This window comes from Heteronotia binoei, chromosome 7 (genome assembly GCF_032191835.1).
Source record: "Heteronotia binoei isolate CCM8104 ecotype False Entrance Well chromosome 7, APGP_CSIRO_Hbin_v1, whole genome shotgun sequence".
Classification (NCBI taxonomy): Eukaryota; Metazoa; Chordata; class Lepidosauria; order Squamata; family Gekkonidae; genus Heteronotia; species Heteronotia binoei.
In genome coordinates this window covers 34,059,317-34,072,396 of record NC_083229.1, presented here as the reverse complement: position 1 = coordinate 34,072,396, position 13,080 = coordinate 34,059,317, and the positions used below count along the sequence as shown (strand labels likewise).

Below are 13,080 nucleotides of genomic sequence, written 5' to 3'. Positions count from 1 at the left end.
AAGAATTTTAAAAAAATAACGGTGCATGTGTGGTAATTTGCTTACAAGATTATAAAGTTAGGAAATTGTTGGTTGCAAGGATGATGTTCCAGGCAAAAATTCATTTTTTTCCAGCATCTCTATAATGTCAATTTAACATTTTTTAAAAAATACTGAACCAATGCAGCAACAAACAGGATAATGTCTGTGACAACACAATGTCCATGCATCTTTCTTCTGTAAGAAGACACTGGTTTTCCTTTCAAAGTGAAAGAGTGCATTTTACAGGGAGAAATCATTATTTATAATGTGTATATGAAGGCTATTTTATATATTTTTAAAAGACTGACAAATCAGATTTATGAATACATAATTAGAAATGTAAACATATAGCAACCTAGTTTCAGAACAGTTGATTTGACATAGTGTACATGATTGGTTTTGCAGTCTTGGTATAATGATTGTTATTAAATATAACTACTCAGTGTTTATATAAATATACAAGTGATGTAAGTAATGCTTCATATGTCTGTGTATGTAAATTACTGCAGTATATTTCATTATGCTTGTCACAGGATATATTTCAAATGATCTGAAATGTCAACTAGAAGGCATGTCCTGAATTCCCAGTTCAAACTCCAGTTTCCATTGATTTAATAGACAAAATAGAACTGAATAATAATTTACAAATCTTCAAACAACTAGCAGTAGCATACAATATGCACTGAATGGAGGGAAAGCTACTTTTATTGTTCATCAGCCTGTCTTTTCATTGTATTCTGAACATATCCTTTATTTAGAAGTCTACTTCACAAAACTCCTCGAACTCCCCTAGAAGTCACTTACTAGGAGGAAATTTTGACTGCTTTCCAGTCCCAGGAAGGTAATAGTATAGTAATATAATTAAAGATGTTTTCCTAGGCAACTAGAATGAATATAAACTTTGCTGTCCCTGTTGATCTTTCCAGTAAACTGAGAGTCATCTTTCAGATTCTGTGGTGACGGACTGTCATGAATCAATATGCTTGAGACGATCCCATGACTGAAGGTTATTCTAACAAAGTTATTATCACATTATCATCCCGACCTTGCCACAACATTTCTCCCTCGAAGCTCACCATCCCGTGTTTCCTGGCTCTCATGAGTATTCCAACAACCTTATCTGAAATACGGACGTATCTTTCAAATAACTCGCCAAAAGTGACTTGTATCTTGCCATCACGACGGGGCGATGTCATTGTTCGGATGATGAAGCACAAGTCTTTCATTTCTCGGTAGATGTGGGCCTCTGCTCTCTTGGCCCTTTCTGCAGTTTTTGTACCTTCTTTGGGACGACCATAACCTTCGTCTCCTTTGTGCAGGCGAGTAGTCATGGCAAGTTCATAGTCAAATTCTTCACTGAAAGGGTTGAGCTTTTGAGTTAAAACATGTTCATCTGCCCAGTCTTCCCATCTGCCCCTCAAATTGTGAACAGGGCTATATTTTTTAGGGGCTTTGCGGCTTCTGCTTGCACTAAAATAAACAAGAAATATAACTTTGAATTTTGTAATATCTCAGTAGAACATCCAACTATTGTACACATTTGAAACCTGGAGCCCGTTCAGAATGGAGGCCACTAGGTGGCATGTGATCACTAATTCTAAAATTCCATCTTTTAAAAAAGCAATATCTGAACATGCTTACTATTGTTCTGACCTGGGAATAACAACATTGCCATTTTTTAAAAAATCTGGATTGGATTTGTCCAATCTTTTTCTATTTAGGATTAATTAAAACACTATTCCTGTTGATTATTATTGTTAATTTGTTTAGATATTTAGCCCATCCAATCCCAGAAGGTCCTAGTGTGATGAAAGATGTTTTCCAACCAGTTAGTATTTGCATGCCAGTACCTAAAATTAAGCAGAACACTAAACAAAAAGGTCTTCACATTTGCAAAAGGTTTTTAGTTGAATTCATGGCAAGAAAAATCTTATTGGATTGGGAGACCAACTGAGAATATGTTGACTCCATATATTTGATGTACCACTGAAAGATTGTGGTTGGATGTAAAAGAGAAGTGATTCTGGTAACTGAAAATGTGGAGGAGGAGGCTGAAACTGCCTCTCCTGGTCATCTGAATCAGGGTTACCATAATAGTCAACAGTTACATGTTTGCAACATCTGGTTTGACAAGACCCCAGAAAGGTGTAATGTGCCCCCAGGGTGTGAAACTGCACATTATGTCCCCGCACCAGCAATTTAATTCCCCATGACTTCCTTTTATCATAAAAAACCAAAAGCACATATAGTGAGTTTAGAAGAGGGTATGGAGTGATTAAAATTAAAAATCTCCACCTTGATATCCAAATTATTTTCTGTCACTGAGAGAGATAGTATTCTTACAGGTCCGCCCCCCCCCCCCTGTCTGTTAAGAGCCCAAAGGATGTGAGAGTCCCTCAGGCATACTGAGGAGCGTCAACCACTGCAAGATTTTGTCACCCATGGCTGTTCAGCCTGCTGTAGCTTTGTGGTGTGTCTGCATTTTGCTTATAGGGCTTTTCCCCTGTTACTAGGGTGCTGCAAGTCTAGGCCTAGTTATCACACAGCCAAGGAAAAACTCAAAGCAGCTTTTGAACACAGTGGTGTAACAACAGAGGCAGGGTAAGTCAGGAGAACTAGGTGCAATATGCGCTTTCAGACTGATATTAAATATTGACACCATTTTGAAAGGTATTGAATTTTTTAAGGGCAGGAAACCGAAAGGAAGGATGAGTATTGTGTTAAATGTGGGCACCATTTTGAAATGTATTTGGTTTTGTATGTGTGCAAAAAGTGGGTGGGGCAGAAAGGGTTCTACTGCTTTTAAATCTTAGAAGCTGGCAGTGGGGAGAGGACACTAAGAGGAGAGCAATGGTTAAAACAATTTCCCTGCCCAGTCCCAGCCTAAAGCCTCTCAATATGTAATTTTATATTTTAAAATATAAAAATTTTTATATTGGAAAGTTGGGGTGGGGGGGAAATCCAGGAAAGTAATGAACATACATAAACGTGCCTTATACTGAATCAGACAATTGGACCATCAGGGTCAGTACTGTTTATTCAGAATGTAGCTGCTCTCCAGGGTCTTAGGGTGGAGATCTTTCACATCACCTACTGACTGGTCCTTTTAATTGGCAGTGCCTGGGACTGAACAACCTCCTGCATGCCAAGCAGATGCTCTACCACTGAGCCACAGCCCCTCAATGGCACATTTACTCTTAAAATCATGCTCATCTGAGGAAAACTGATAAGCATCAAGTGTACTCAATAGAACTTGGAAGGGAAATAGAACAGTTGGACCAACCAATGCAACTGCTTCCCTCAAAGTACTTTTTTATGTCCTTAGTTGCTGTTAAAATTCTAATTAGAAGCTCTGGTGAAAAATAGTCTTTAATGTGCAGGCTGTTTTATACAAACTGAATAATTGACGAGAGGCTCCCATGCTGAAACTAGTACATTTGGAGGCTTTGAAATCAATGCTAATACTGCATCATATTTTCGAAGACATAAATGGCCAATAAATGGAGGGGGGCACATTTGAGGCTGATTTTCCCTGAGGAAATGAGACATGTGACAAGCCCCCAGGTTTAGCTGCTATATAGATTCTAGAGACTGTGCTAATCTCTTTGTCTTCTGGGCAGCTGCATTAGGGTTAGGCTCTTAAGAAAATATTTGGGTTCATGTGAGTCTGACTAAAGGTTACTTATGTCATTGCTACACTTGTGTTTTATTTTTAGCACAAAGTTTGTGTTAATCCAGACCTGCTCCGTGGTGAACTGAATAACCTACTTGCTGGAATCGTGTATCTGTGACAAATTTTACTTGCTGCTTTTTAGAAATATTTGAGGATTCCCAATATAAGAAGATAATTGTCCTGCTATTGCCCAGCCTGAATACTGGTGGTGGCAAGTGCCAGCAAGTCACAGCTGAATTATGGCAAACCTGTAGGGTTTTCAAGGCAAGAGGTATTTAAAGTGGTTTGCCATTGCTTGCCTCCATGTCACACCCCTGGTATTCCTTAGAGGTCTCCTGCATTCAGATACTAGCCAAAATTGACCTTGCTTAGCTTACAAGATCTGGCCTATTCAGGTCAGGGCAGCCTTAATACTACTGAAGGATATTTCTGAGCCAAAACTGACTGCAAACTGTTTCTCTAGGCTGTCGTTAATCCACTACCTATGGAAAAGTAGCTGTTCACCCATCAAGAATGTTACTACTTTGCTGTGATACTGACAAACACTTTTCCAAAATGACTTTGCTTAGGAAAACACAACAGCTGAATTATGGCAGTTTGTTACAGACACCCCCTCCCCCCACTATGTGAATGTTTTTATGACCTTAGGATTGATCCAAGGGTTGGATAGAGAGTTCAGAAAAGGTGTTGGCACAGTGAATCCTTCACCTCAAGTATCTTGCCATATATCCCAAAATCCTCTCTGAAAATTGGGAGAACCTCACTGTCAAGAGAGAAACCATCTTTCAGTCAGGTCCAGCTAAGTTCACTGTTCTTGGATTCTCTCTAGGTGTTAGCCCCCTCTCTCCCCACGCACTGGCAGTTACTCATTGGGTCACCCATGTCAGCTCTTAATTAGCTCACACAGCCCAGCTGCGAATCAGGAATGGAGAGGAAACTCACATGGGAAAGTACCATGGATACTTAAGTCCAGTGATTGGTTAGTAGGTTATGGCTGGCATTTTTCCAGAAGTATGACTAAAGAGAAGAATCATTCACTTTTTGCCCTTTCCTTCCTACCCCTCCCTGCTGCCGAGAAGACATCTGTATTATGCTCTGGAACTCTGCTTTAAGAACCAACTGCTCTGTGCTGGATTCAAGCAACTGTAGCTAGTCAGTTTTGTGATTTTTGTGCATTTCACTGCCACTGAACTATATGCATTGTCTTTATACATTTTCTTGAATTCCTTCAATAAAACCCTTTTTGTGTTTGGTGTGTATTTACTCAGGAAGTTGCTAAAACCAAACCCAGGTAATGCTTGGTTACACTATTGCACAAGGGCAGGGTCACCTTGCTCATACCACTGGCTAGGGAGCTACCGCAATGTTGAGGAATTGGGTAAAATTGCCTCTTTCATTCTTTTGCTGCACCAACCTATGAGTGGAAAAGGGAGGAGAATTGGTTTTATTTGGCTCTTGGTTGTTGATGCAGACTTATTGTGTGGTGCCTTTTGCTTCTGAGGCTGTTCCAGTACTCAGAGAAGAAAAGTGGGGCTCTTTGGAAGGCAGAGAAGGACCTTTCTCTCCGTCTCCTAATTCAATATCAACAAAAGAAGGTATAACAAGGGGGTCCCGCCAGTTCACCACTCTATCTCTATTAGTGATCAGTCCACTATTTCAAGGAAGCTCACAGGCAGTCTTAAGATGGGGAAGAGGGCAAATGCTAAATACCTCTTCAAAGGCCGTATTTGTTTAATTTTCTTATAACCAGCTGTGTTAGTGGTCATGACAGCATCCTGCAATGATGCCTTCTCCAAGTTATATGCTGCACAAAATGGAAACTTTTCTTTGTACTAAATCTTCCATCAATCAGCTGCATTACTTGTTGTGAGACCTAGCAAATAATTTCCATTTGCTTTCTCTACAGTGTTCAAAATTATGGAAACTCCTTCAAGTATTCTCTTATTTTATTTTCTAAATTGCGAGGGTCCTAGTTGGTGATTTAGTCCAATATCTCAATTTCAAACATATCTGGAAACCTAAAAATTAGCCCAAAGTGTACTAATAAAATCCCAAACTTTACTGACTCTTCTGTTTTGAATAAAAATAGATGCCTTTCTTTGGTGGTGTACAGAGAATTGCCCAGGCCATGAGGTGAACTGGTGTGTATGAACAGCTTGCTAGAGCATCCCCATGGAAACGATACTAAAATAGCCTCATTATAAGGCTATTACTGTTGCATGAATCTTTGTGATTTTATAATTCCTTCCCCATCCAATTCCCCCCTTTTATCTGTGTCAGTCTCTGCTCTATGAGAATGAAGAGTGATATTCCCTTCTCCATGATCTATAGGAGAATTTTCCCTTTAGGTATCAAGCTCCAATTGACACATTAAATTAAAACCCATAAAACCATAGCCTTTTCTTCAAGATGTAGGACCCTTAAAGATTTCTGACCTAGATAAGAGGGACAGTGGATTCTGTCATGTCAAAAAACACGCTCATACGCTGAGTACATCATGTTCCCTCCTAGACAGCTTGTTCTTTTCCTTTCCTCCCTGTGGGTCACCAAGCTCACTTTGATAAAGATTGATCCAAGTTATCGTCATTCACCAAGGGAACAAGCAAGAATGATCAAGAATAAATGTGCCATGTAAAAAAAAAAGTGGCAGAGATAGCTGTAGCATAATGCTCCCAGTTACTGCCTAAGGCAGTAATATGCCAACTTTGCTCATGTGATGTATATTAATTCCTGGTTTTATTTATTGAGAGAATTTGGAAGCGGGGGGGGGGAGAATGGCATCAGCTCTGAAATAAATTCAGAAGATGTGTCTTGCTCAACTACATGACTGTATTTACTCTGCAGTGACCTCCCTGAGTTTCTACAGGATTCATGAAACTTCAGTTTGCGCCTTATCTATTGTTCCCCCAAGTTTTTGTTTGTTTAGGTTTTGGATCCAAGGGCTGAACAGAGCCATGATTTTCCCATCCTACCATTTCCACAGACTAAAGTGGGTGTGAAGGCCACAATCTTGTTTGATAGTTTTGCACCCTGTCTGAACAGGTGTGAATCACCAATGCAGGATGCAAAAACGGTGAACAAAACCAAGCTTGTAATAAGATAGGGAGATCTGAACTCAGATTGTTTTCTTCATCACAAGGAGACTATTTTTTTGTTTGCTATTCCTAAATCTTGAAGTGTTTCTCAACTTTCCAGTGAATAACATGAGATTTTGGGTATTTTATTCTCCTTGGAGATGTTACAGTGAATATCCTGAAAATGGTTCATTCTGACAATCTCATTAATTGAATGAAAGTCTGACAATGGACATGTATACCACCCTTGTCTGATATACAAATGAATGCAGACAGTACCATTTAAATAACTTCAGAATCTTGGTCTTCTGTCCAATCCCACCGCTGCTGCCATGTGTGGGGGAACCAGTCCCGCTAACTCCCTTTTGAGTTGCCATCTCCTGGAGGGAGCTAATCTTCCTGCCACTTGGGCCTTCCAAAGGCCACACTGCCACCACCTGCTCAATTCAGGGGTTCCTGACTGAGAGGAACAGGACTCCCAATCTCCCTTGCCAGTTCTGTGGTTTGGCTTCAAGGTCCTCTGCCAACTCAGCACCTGGTCAACACAGAGACCAAAGTCCTCCTTTGGGAGACCCCTGGAGGATTGGCACCCTTGCCAACTGCCTTCCCCCTTCCCTGGACTCCCCTCTTGCAGTAGCATGGTCTAAGGCGGTTGGGGAAACTATGTGGTATAGAGGGACTACCTTTTAAACAGACAAAACATTTAAAACATACAACTATTTACAGGCATTTTTAAAAAGTGAACAGAAGCAACAAATCATAGGAAAAACTCTCCTTCTCTTCCTATTACGCTACTTGCCCTCACTAGATGACCTGCAGGGCAAGCACCTCACTTGGACTGTTGCAAGCCACACTCAAACTAAATTGAGGTGAACTGTTTAATTGTATTGTTTGAAGTTTTGAATTGATTGTTAGCCGCCCTGAGTCCGCTTGTGGAGAGGGCAGGATATAAATTAAAGGTACCGGTAATAATAATTCCCACCAAAAATCTCTAATATAAAACCCAGTTCCCACCCAGGAGCTGGTTTACCGTCCTGCAGCCTTCTGGGAGACCAGCCTGAAACACTTCCTGTCCTGTATCTCTAGGAGGCCTCCACAAAATTGCTGCTTCCAGACCAGAAGGGAGGGGGGAGGAGGAAGAGACTAGGCCAAACTCTGACTCCAGTTTGATGGCCTCTTCCTGCCAATTCCCAGATAACCATAGCCTAAAATGGCATTTCTCCACAGACAAGTATACCACCCTTGTCTGATATACAAATGAATGCAGACAGTTCCTTTTAAATAACTTCAGAATCCCTTTGTGGGCTCCTGAGTGGTCAGATGCTCCGATAATTTGTCTGGGATTTCAACTTTCGTTCTAGCTCCTTTTTGGTTCCTGGGCCACAGTCCAAAGCGCTGCCCTTGATCTGTAAACCTTAAAAATTAGAACTGGGATTAATTGCCTTTTCTAGTATGAACGTCCCTCTTCACCAGAGGACTTTCTTCATGTAACCTTTGGAAGGTAGTTGGGTGGCTACTGGAGAGGAGGCCTTTCCTGAGGTTAATTTATTAAACCTCTCCCAAGGAAAGCTATATTTGAAATGCCAAGGAAAGGGCATCATGCTTTTCTGAACTTTTACCAATTTCAGTTTTCAGGCTGATGCTCCTGAGATCCATCAGATTGTTTTAAGCAGGACTTTTTCTAGCAGGAGCTCCTCTGCATATTAGGCCACGCCCCCCTGATGTAGCCAATTCTCCTGGAGTTTACAGTAGGCCCTGTACTAAGATCCCTCTAAGCTCTTGGAGTATTGGCTACATCAGGGGGACGTGGCCAAATATGCAGAGAAACTCCTGCTAGAAAAAGAGCCCTGGTTTTAAGCCTTTGTATCTGCTCTGGTTCTGGTTCCTTCCTTTGTGCAACTTTTTTTTTTTGCTAGCTCTGATTATATCTGTTGGTTTTTATTGTTGAACTTCAGTTGGTATCTTACTGTTCAGTTTTGTTTATGAATCTAGATAAGTCCCTTGAAAGCCTTGTTCAGCAGAGAACTTTTTTTAAAAAAAACAACACATTCATTCAGCCAGAAACTAGCGATTACAATCTAGCTTCAGGGACATTTCATCCCCTGAAATGTTAATATTTTAATACTAAATGTTATTTGTAATGAATTATTTCATGTGTACTACATACTGAATATGGGAAAAGTTGATTTTCCAACAGTGAATTCATATTCAAAGTATTGATAACAAATGATTTGTAAAGGGACAGTTGTAATCTAATGGTGCCATTCTAAGCAGAAATCTTTTGGTCCATTGAAGTCAGTTCTAAGCAGAGTTAAATTCTTCCAAGTCTATTGAAGTCTGCTAATGTCTTTTGAGCGGCCCTGTGGCGCAGAGTGGTAAAGCAGCAGTACTGCTCATGACCTGAGTTCGATTCCAGCAGAAGCTGGATTCAGGTAGCTGGCCCAAGGTTGACTTAGTCTTCCATCCTTCCAAGGTTGGTAAAATGAGTACCCAGCTTGCTGGGGGGAAAGTGTAAAAGACTGGGGAAGGCGATAGCAAACCACCCCGTAAAAAGTCTGCCGTGGAAATGTTGTGAAAGCAATGTCACCCCAGAGTCGGAAACGACTGGTGCTTGCACAGGGGATCTTTCCTTTCCCAATGTCTTTTGATTGGTTAATCTAGGGATGTCCCAGGACTCTGATGCCCTGATTCAGAAGGATTTCCTGTCTGTCTAACCTTAGTGGAGTGGACAGAACTGCATTCTTGCAAAAGGTTATGGGCGAAGTGGTATCCTGTTATGGATCTGAACTTCTGTTGGCAATAATATTGGAAGAAAAAATGGAGTGTCCACAGAGCTTGGGATGTGGGTGAAGAATTCTAAATAGACTTCTGTCTGTACAATTTCTAGTTCTACTTGGATGAATTTGTAATACAAGAATAGTGAATAATACATAACAAATCAGCAAGGATGGAGGATACATGAGACTTCAAGGGAACCAATTCAGAATCTCAAATATTGGCTTTGTAGAAAATATCTACTGGAGAAGACTCTTGAGAATCCCTTGGACTGCAAGAAGATCAAATCAGTTAGTCCTAAGGGAAATCAACCCAGACTGTTCACTGGAAGGTCAGATGCTGAAGCTAAATTCTCAAATACTTTGGCCACCAAATGAGAAGGGAGCACTCCCTGGAGAAGATCCTGATGCTAAGAAAGACAGAAGGCAAAAGAAGATGGGGACGGCAAAAGATGAGATGGCTGGAATGTGTTACTGATGTAACAAACACGAATTTGAGCAGACTTCGGAGGATGGTGGAAGACAGGAGGGCCTGGTGTGACTTTGTCCATGGGGTTGCAAAGAGTCAGACTCGACTGTGCAACTGAACAACAACAAGAAAATATCTGCATTGTTATAACCGTCAATGACTTTTTCAAACATCCCTTCATATAGCTTTTGCTAATGGTTGCTGAAATGAATGGGCTTTTCAGTAATTTAAGGTGCTTATAAAGAACGTGCATCGTTGAAAAATAAATGGAGAAACAACAACTTCAGGCGTCTTTGTACTTATAAATCTCTTCAGCCTGTTCTCATTGCTACTCCTAAAGCCTGTTCAGCTGTTTTCTGGCAGGGCTGATGGCAGCTCATGTGGTTCTGCCAATTGCTTTTTTTAAAATGTTGCAGTCATTATGTCTGTGCGTGTGTCAGGTGAAGTGACTGCACGCCACTATATATACTTTACAGTAGTTTGATTTTCTGCAACAAAAAAAACCTCGAATTGTTCTGCTTTCTATATGACATTGTATGAATAATTGGTATTTCTGAAAGGGCATCTATGTGGGCGTTACAGGATAGAATCCAGCTAAGTGCAACATTTTTCTGCAGGGTTTGTTAAGAAATGTTTCTGCACCACTGCCAGCTGCTTACCAAGTAGTTAGTACAAATTATAGACTACAGTGGCTATCCTCAGACTTTATAGATCAGCCCTAACTACTTTTTGTTTTAATAAGTCAAGTCTAAAATTATGTGACTTAACTGGAGAGCCACAGGATATCAACACAGGACGCACAACCTAAAGATGTGGTTATAACTGCTTAAACTAGTAGCTTTTAAAAGGATTAGATGAATTCACAGAGAACAGATCCACTAATGGTAGTTTGGCATGCATGCCAGACATTGGAGATAAACAACGAGGGACAGCTATTTATTTCCTGTTTATTTTATGTGCTTCTGGAACCATCTGGCCAGTCTTTTCTATGATATTTGAAGATTTTGAGTTGTACAAACTGTGAATTTCCTGCTACAACCTACTAAGCCCCTCTCTCCAATTTTTTCCCTAGGAGTAAAGAGATCCTCATGAGCCTCATGGGGACCTGCTAAAGGAATGGGGAGTCAGCAAAAATCATCATCTCCCCTAATAGCCCACCACTAGAAAACAGAGATCAGAAAGAACTCTATAAAACTTTTGCTTATGATGGCTAAACACGTGTTGCACTTTTGGTTATATGGAAAAAACACCAACCATAAGCCTTTACTACTTCTGTCTTATGTTTGCTGATGTTTCATAAAATTGCTCCTCCCTTAAAACCAGTTCTTGCCTTGAACCAAAGAAATGGCTTTTTAAAAATTAGATTATTTTTTTTACTGTTTCATTGTTATTAAATGAAATATGCCTTTACAGACTCACTGGGGAAAAAGACACTGTTCAACTGTTCTTCAGATTGTTCTTATCCTTAAATCTTACCTTCGTCTCAAACTCACTACCCAAAACTATCTTTCCTTTTCTATTTCATTCATTTGGTCAATTTTCATGACAGGGTTACTTCCTAAACATCTCTTGAAACAGCATATATGTGAATGCTGCTAATGGGAAAGTAGTTTGAGTCCACCAGCTTATCACACAGCATCCCAGCTAAAGAACATCAAATATTCCTTATGTTGGAATCATAGTAGGCAAATCACACAGTGGTTACTGATCCATGTTGAGTAGCAACAGGAGAAAATAGCTCATTTGATAAAACCTCTGTTACACTGAGGAAGTTTCAATTGGCCATTATATGGCAGCCATATTAACTGAAGCAGCCTTTAGGAACCCACCAGACCTATGTTTAGGAAACAGGCATCTACTTACAGTGATGACGTGGAACGCTTTATCCTTATAGCACTCACACTTTCTTGGCTACTGTCTTCAGGATCAAGCCTGTCCTCAGTGTCTCCACCAAAGCCACTGTCTTCAGTATCCAAACTGTCACTGCGACAATGACAAAGGTCCATTTCTGATGCTTTGTCCTCATCTTCAATTTGTTTCCATCCCTTAGTCAGCTCTGAGACCAGGTTGGAGCATTTTCTCCTTCTTGTAGGAGACATTTTGCCACTAAGGAGTTTGTCAATGTTTCTGAGGTCTTCAGTACTCTTGTCTGTCTCCAGGCCCTCATCATCTTTTTCATATTTGTTGCTGAGAAAATTTATACCGCTGCCTCTTTCATAGATTTTGCTTACAATTGTTTTGGTCACTTCTTTGCTCCTAATGTGAAGTTTCTGAAGGGCTTCTTCAGATTCACTTGGATTCTGTCCTTTTTCTTTTGGTGCCTTGCCTTCCGATGGAACCTTTGCTTCATCCCTTGCTTGGTCTTTCTTGTTGAATGTAGACTGTTTGGGGGATATTCTCTCTTTGGATGGAATGTTTAGCAGCTTGTCCTCACTGGGTACCCATCCAGTGGGTTCCTCGGCTTGTTTCGTATGGTGATCAGTTGCCCACTGCTGCCAACCCCTTGCCAAGCTAATGACTAGGCTAGCTGTTCTGATCTTTTTGATGGCCCTTTTGGCAGGGCAGGTGTTCTGGTGCTCTTCAGGTGGCATAGTGCTTGCTGTGACCTCCTCACACTCTTTTGCGATTCATCTACTTTGCGATGACTATCCTGTGGCAAATAAGTAGCCTGAAGGGAATGGTGAGGGTTTAAATAGGTAGAGGGGAAAGCTGATAACGCTGGAAAACATGTGAAACATTTCTCACATAGAAAGAGTATCCCTATTCTGAGAGCATTCTTTTTAAAAAAATGTCTAGGCTTGCATTTCATCACAGCAGTTGGACACTCGATATGGTAAACATGGGTGACGCAGACAGCCGGTTCCTTGGGCACAGCTGCAATGGAAATTAACAGCTCCTGTAAGTATCCTCTCAAGGGGTGCCTTAGTCACAGATTCAGTTTGACAGTAATGCATACTTTGCATGTCTTCAGTGATATGGTTTGCTTAGTGAAGCAGTTTTCTTTTTCTAACTGTAGAAAGCATTTTCAGTCAATGAAAGCTCTTGCATATGACAGACTGCTCTAACACA

At 40.6% G+C, this 13,080-nt stretch overlaps 1 protein-coding gene across 1 annotated transcript; it reads right to left on the bottom strand.

Annotated features, from left to right (window-relative positions):
• Positions 1–926: 926 nt before the first annotated feature.
• ABRA (actin binding Rho activating protein) lies at positions 927–12,656 on the bottom strand. Its single transcript, XM_060243326.1, has 2 exons — positions 11,875–12,656; positions 927–1,491 (listed from the first exon to the last, which is right to left on the bottom strand). The coding sequence occupies exons 1-2, from the start codon at positions 12,600–12,602 to the stop codon at positions 1,029–1,031; spliced, it is 1,191 nt and encodes a 396-aa protein (XP_060099309.1). The 5' UTR covers positions 12,603–12,656; the 3' UTR covers positions 927–1,028.
• Between the last annotated feature and the right edge of the window lie 424 nt (positions 12,657–13,080).

Bases quoted from the DNA above. Each gene is read 5' to 3' on its own strand.
- ABRA (XM_060243326.1), bottom strand. From the start codon at position 12,602: ATGCCACCTGAAGAGCACCAGAACACCTGCCCTGCCAAAAGGGCCATC. The intron at 1,492-11,874 runs GTAAGTAGATGC...TGTTTATTTTAG, and splicing joins AAGCGTTCCACGTCATCACT to TGCAAGCAGAAGCCGCAAAG.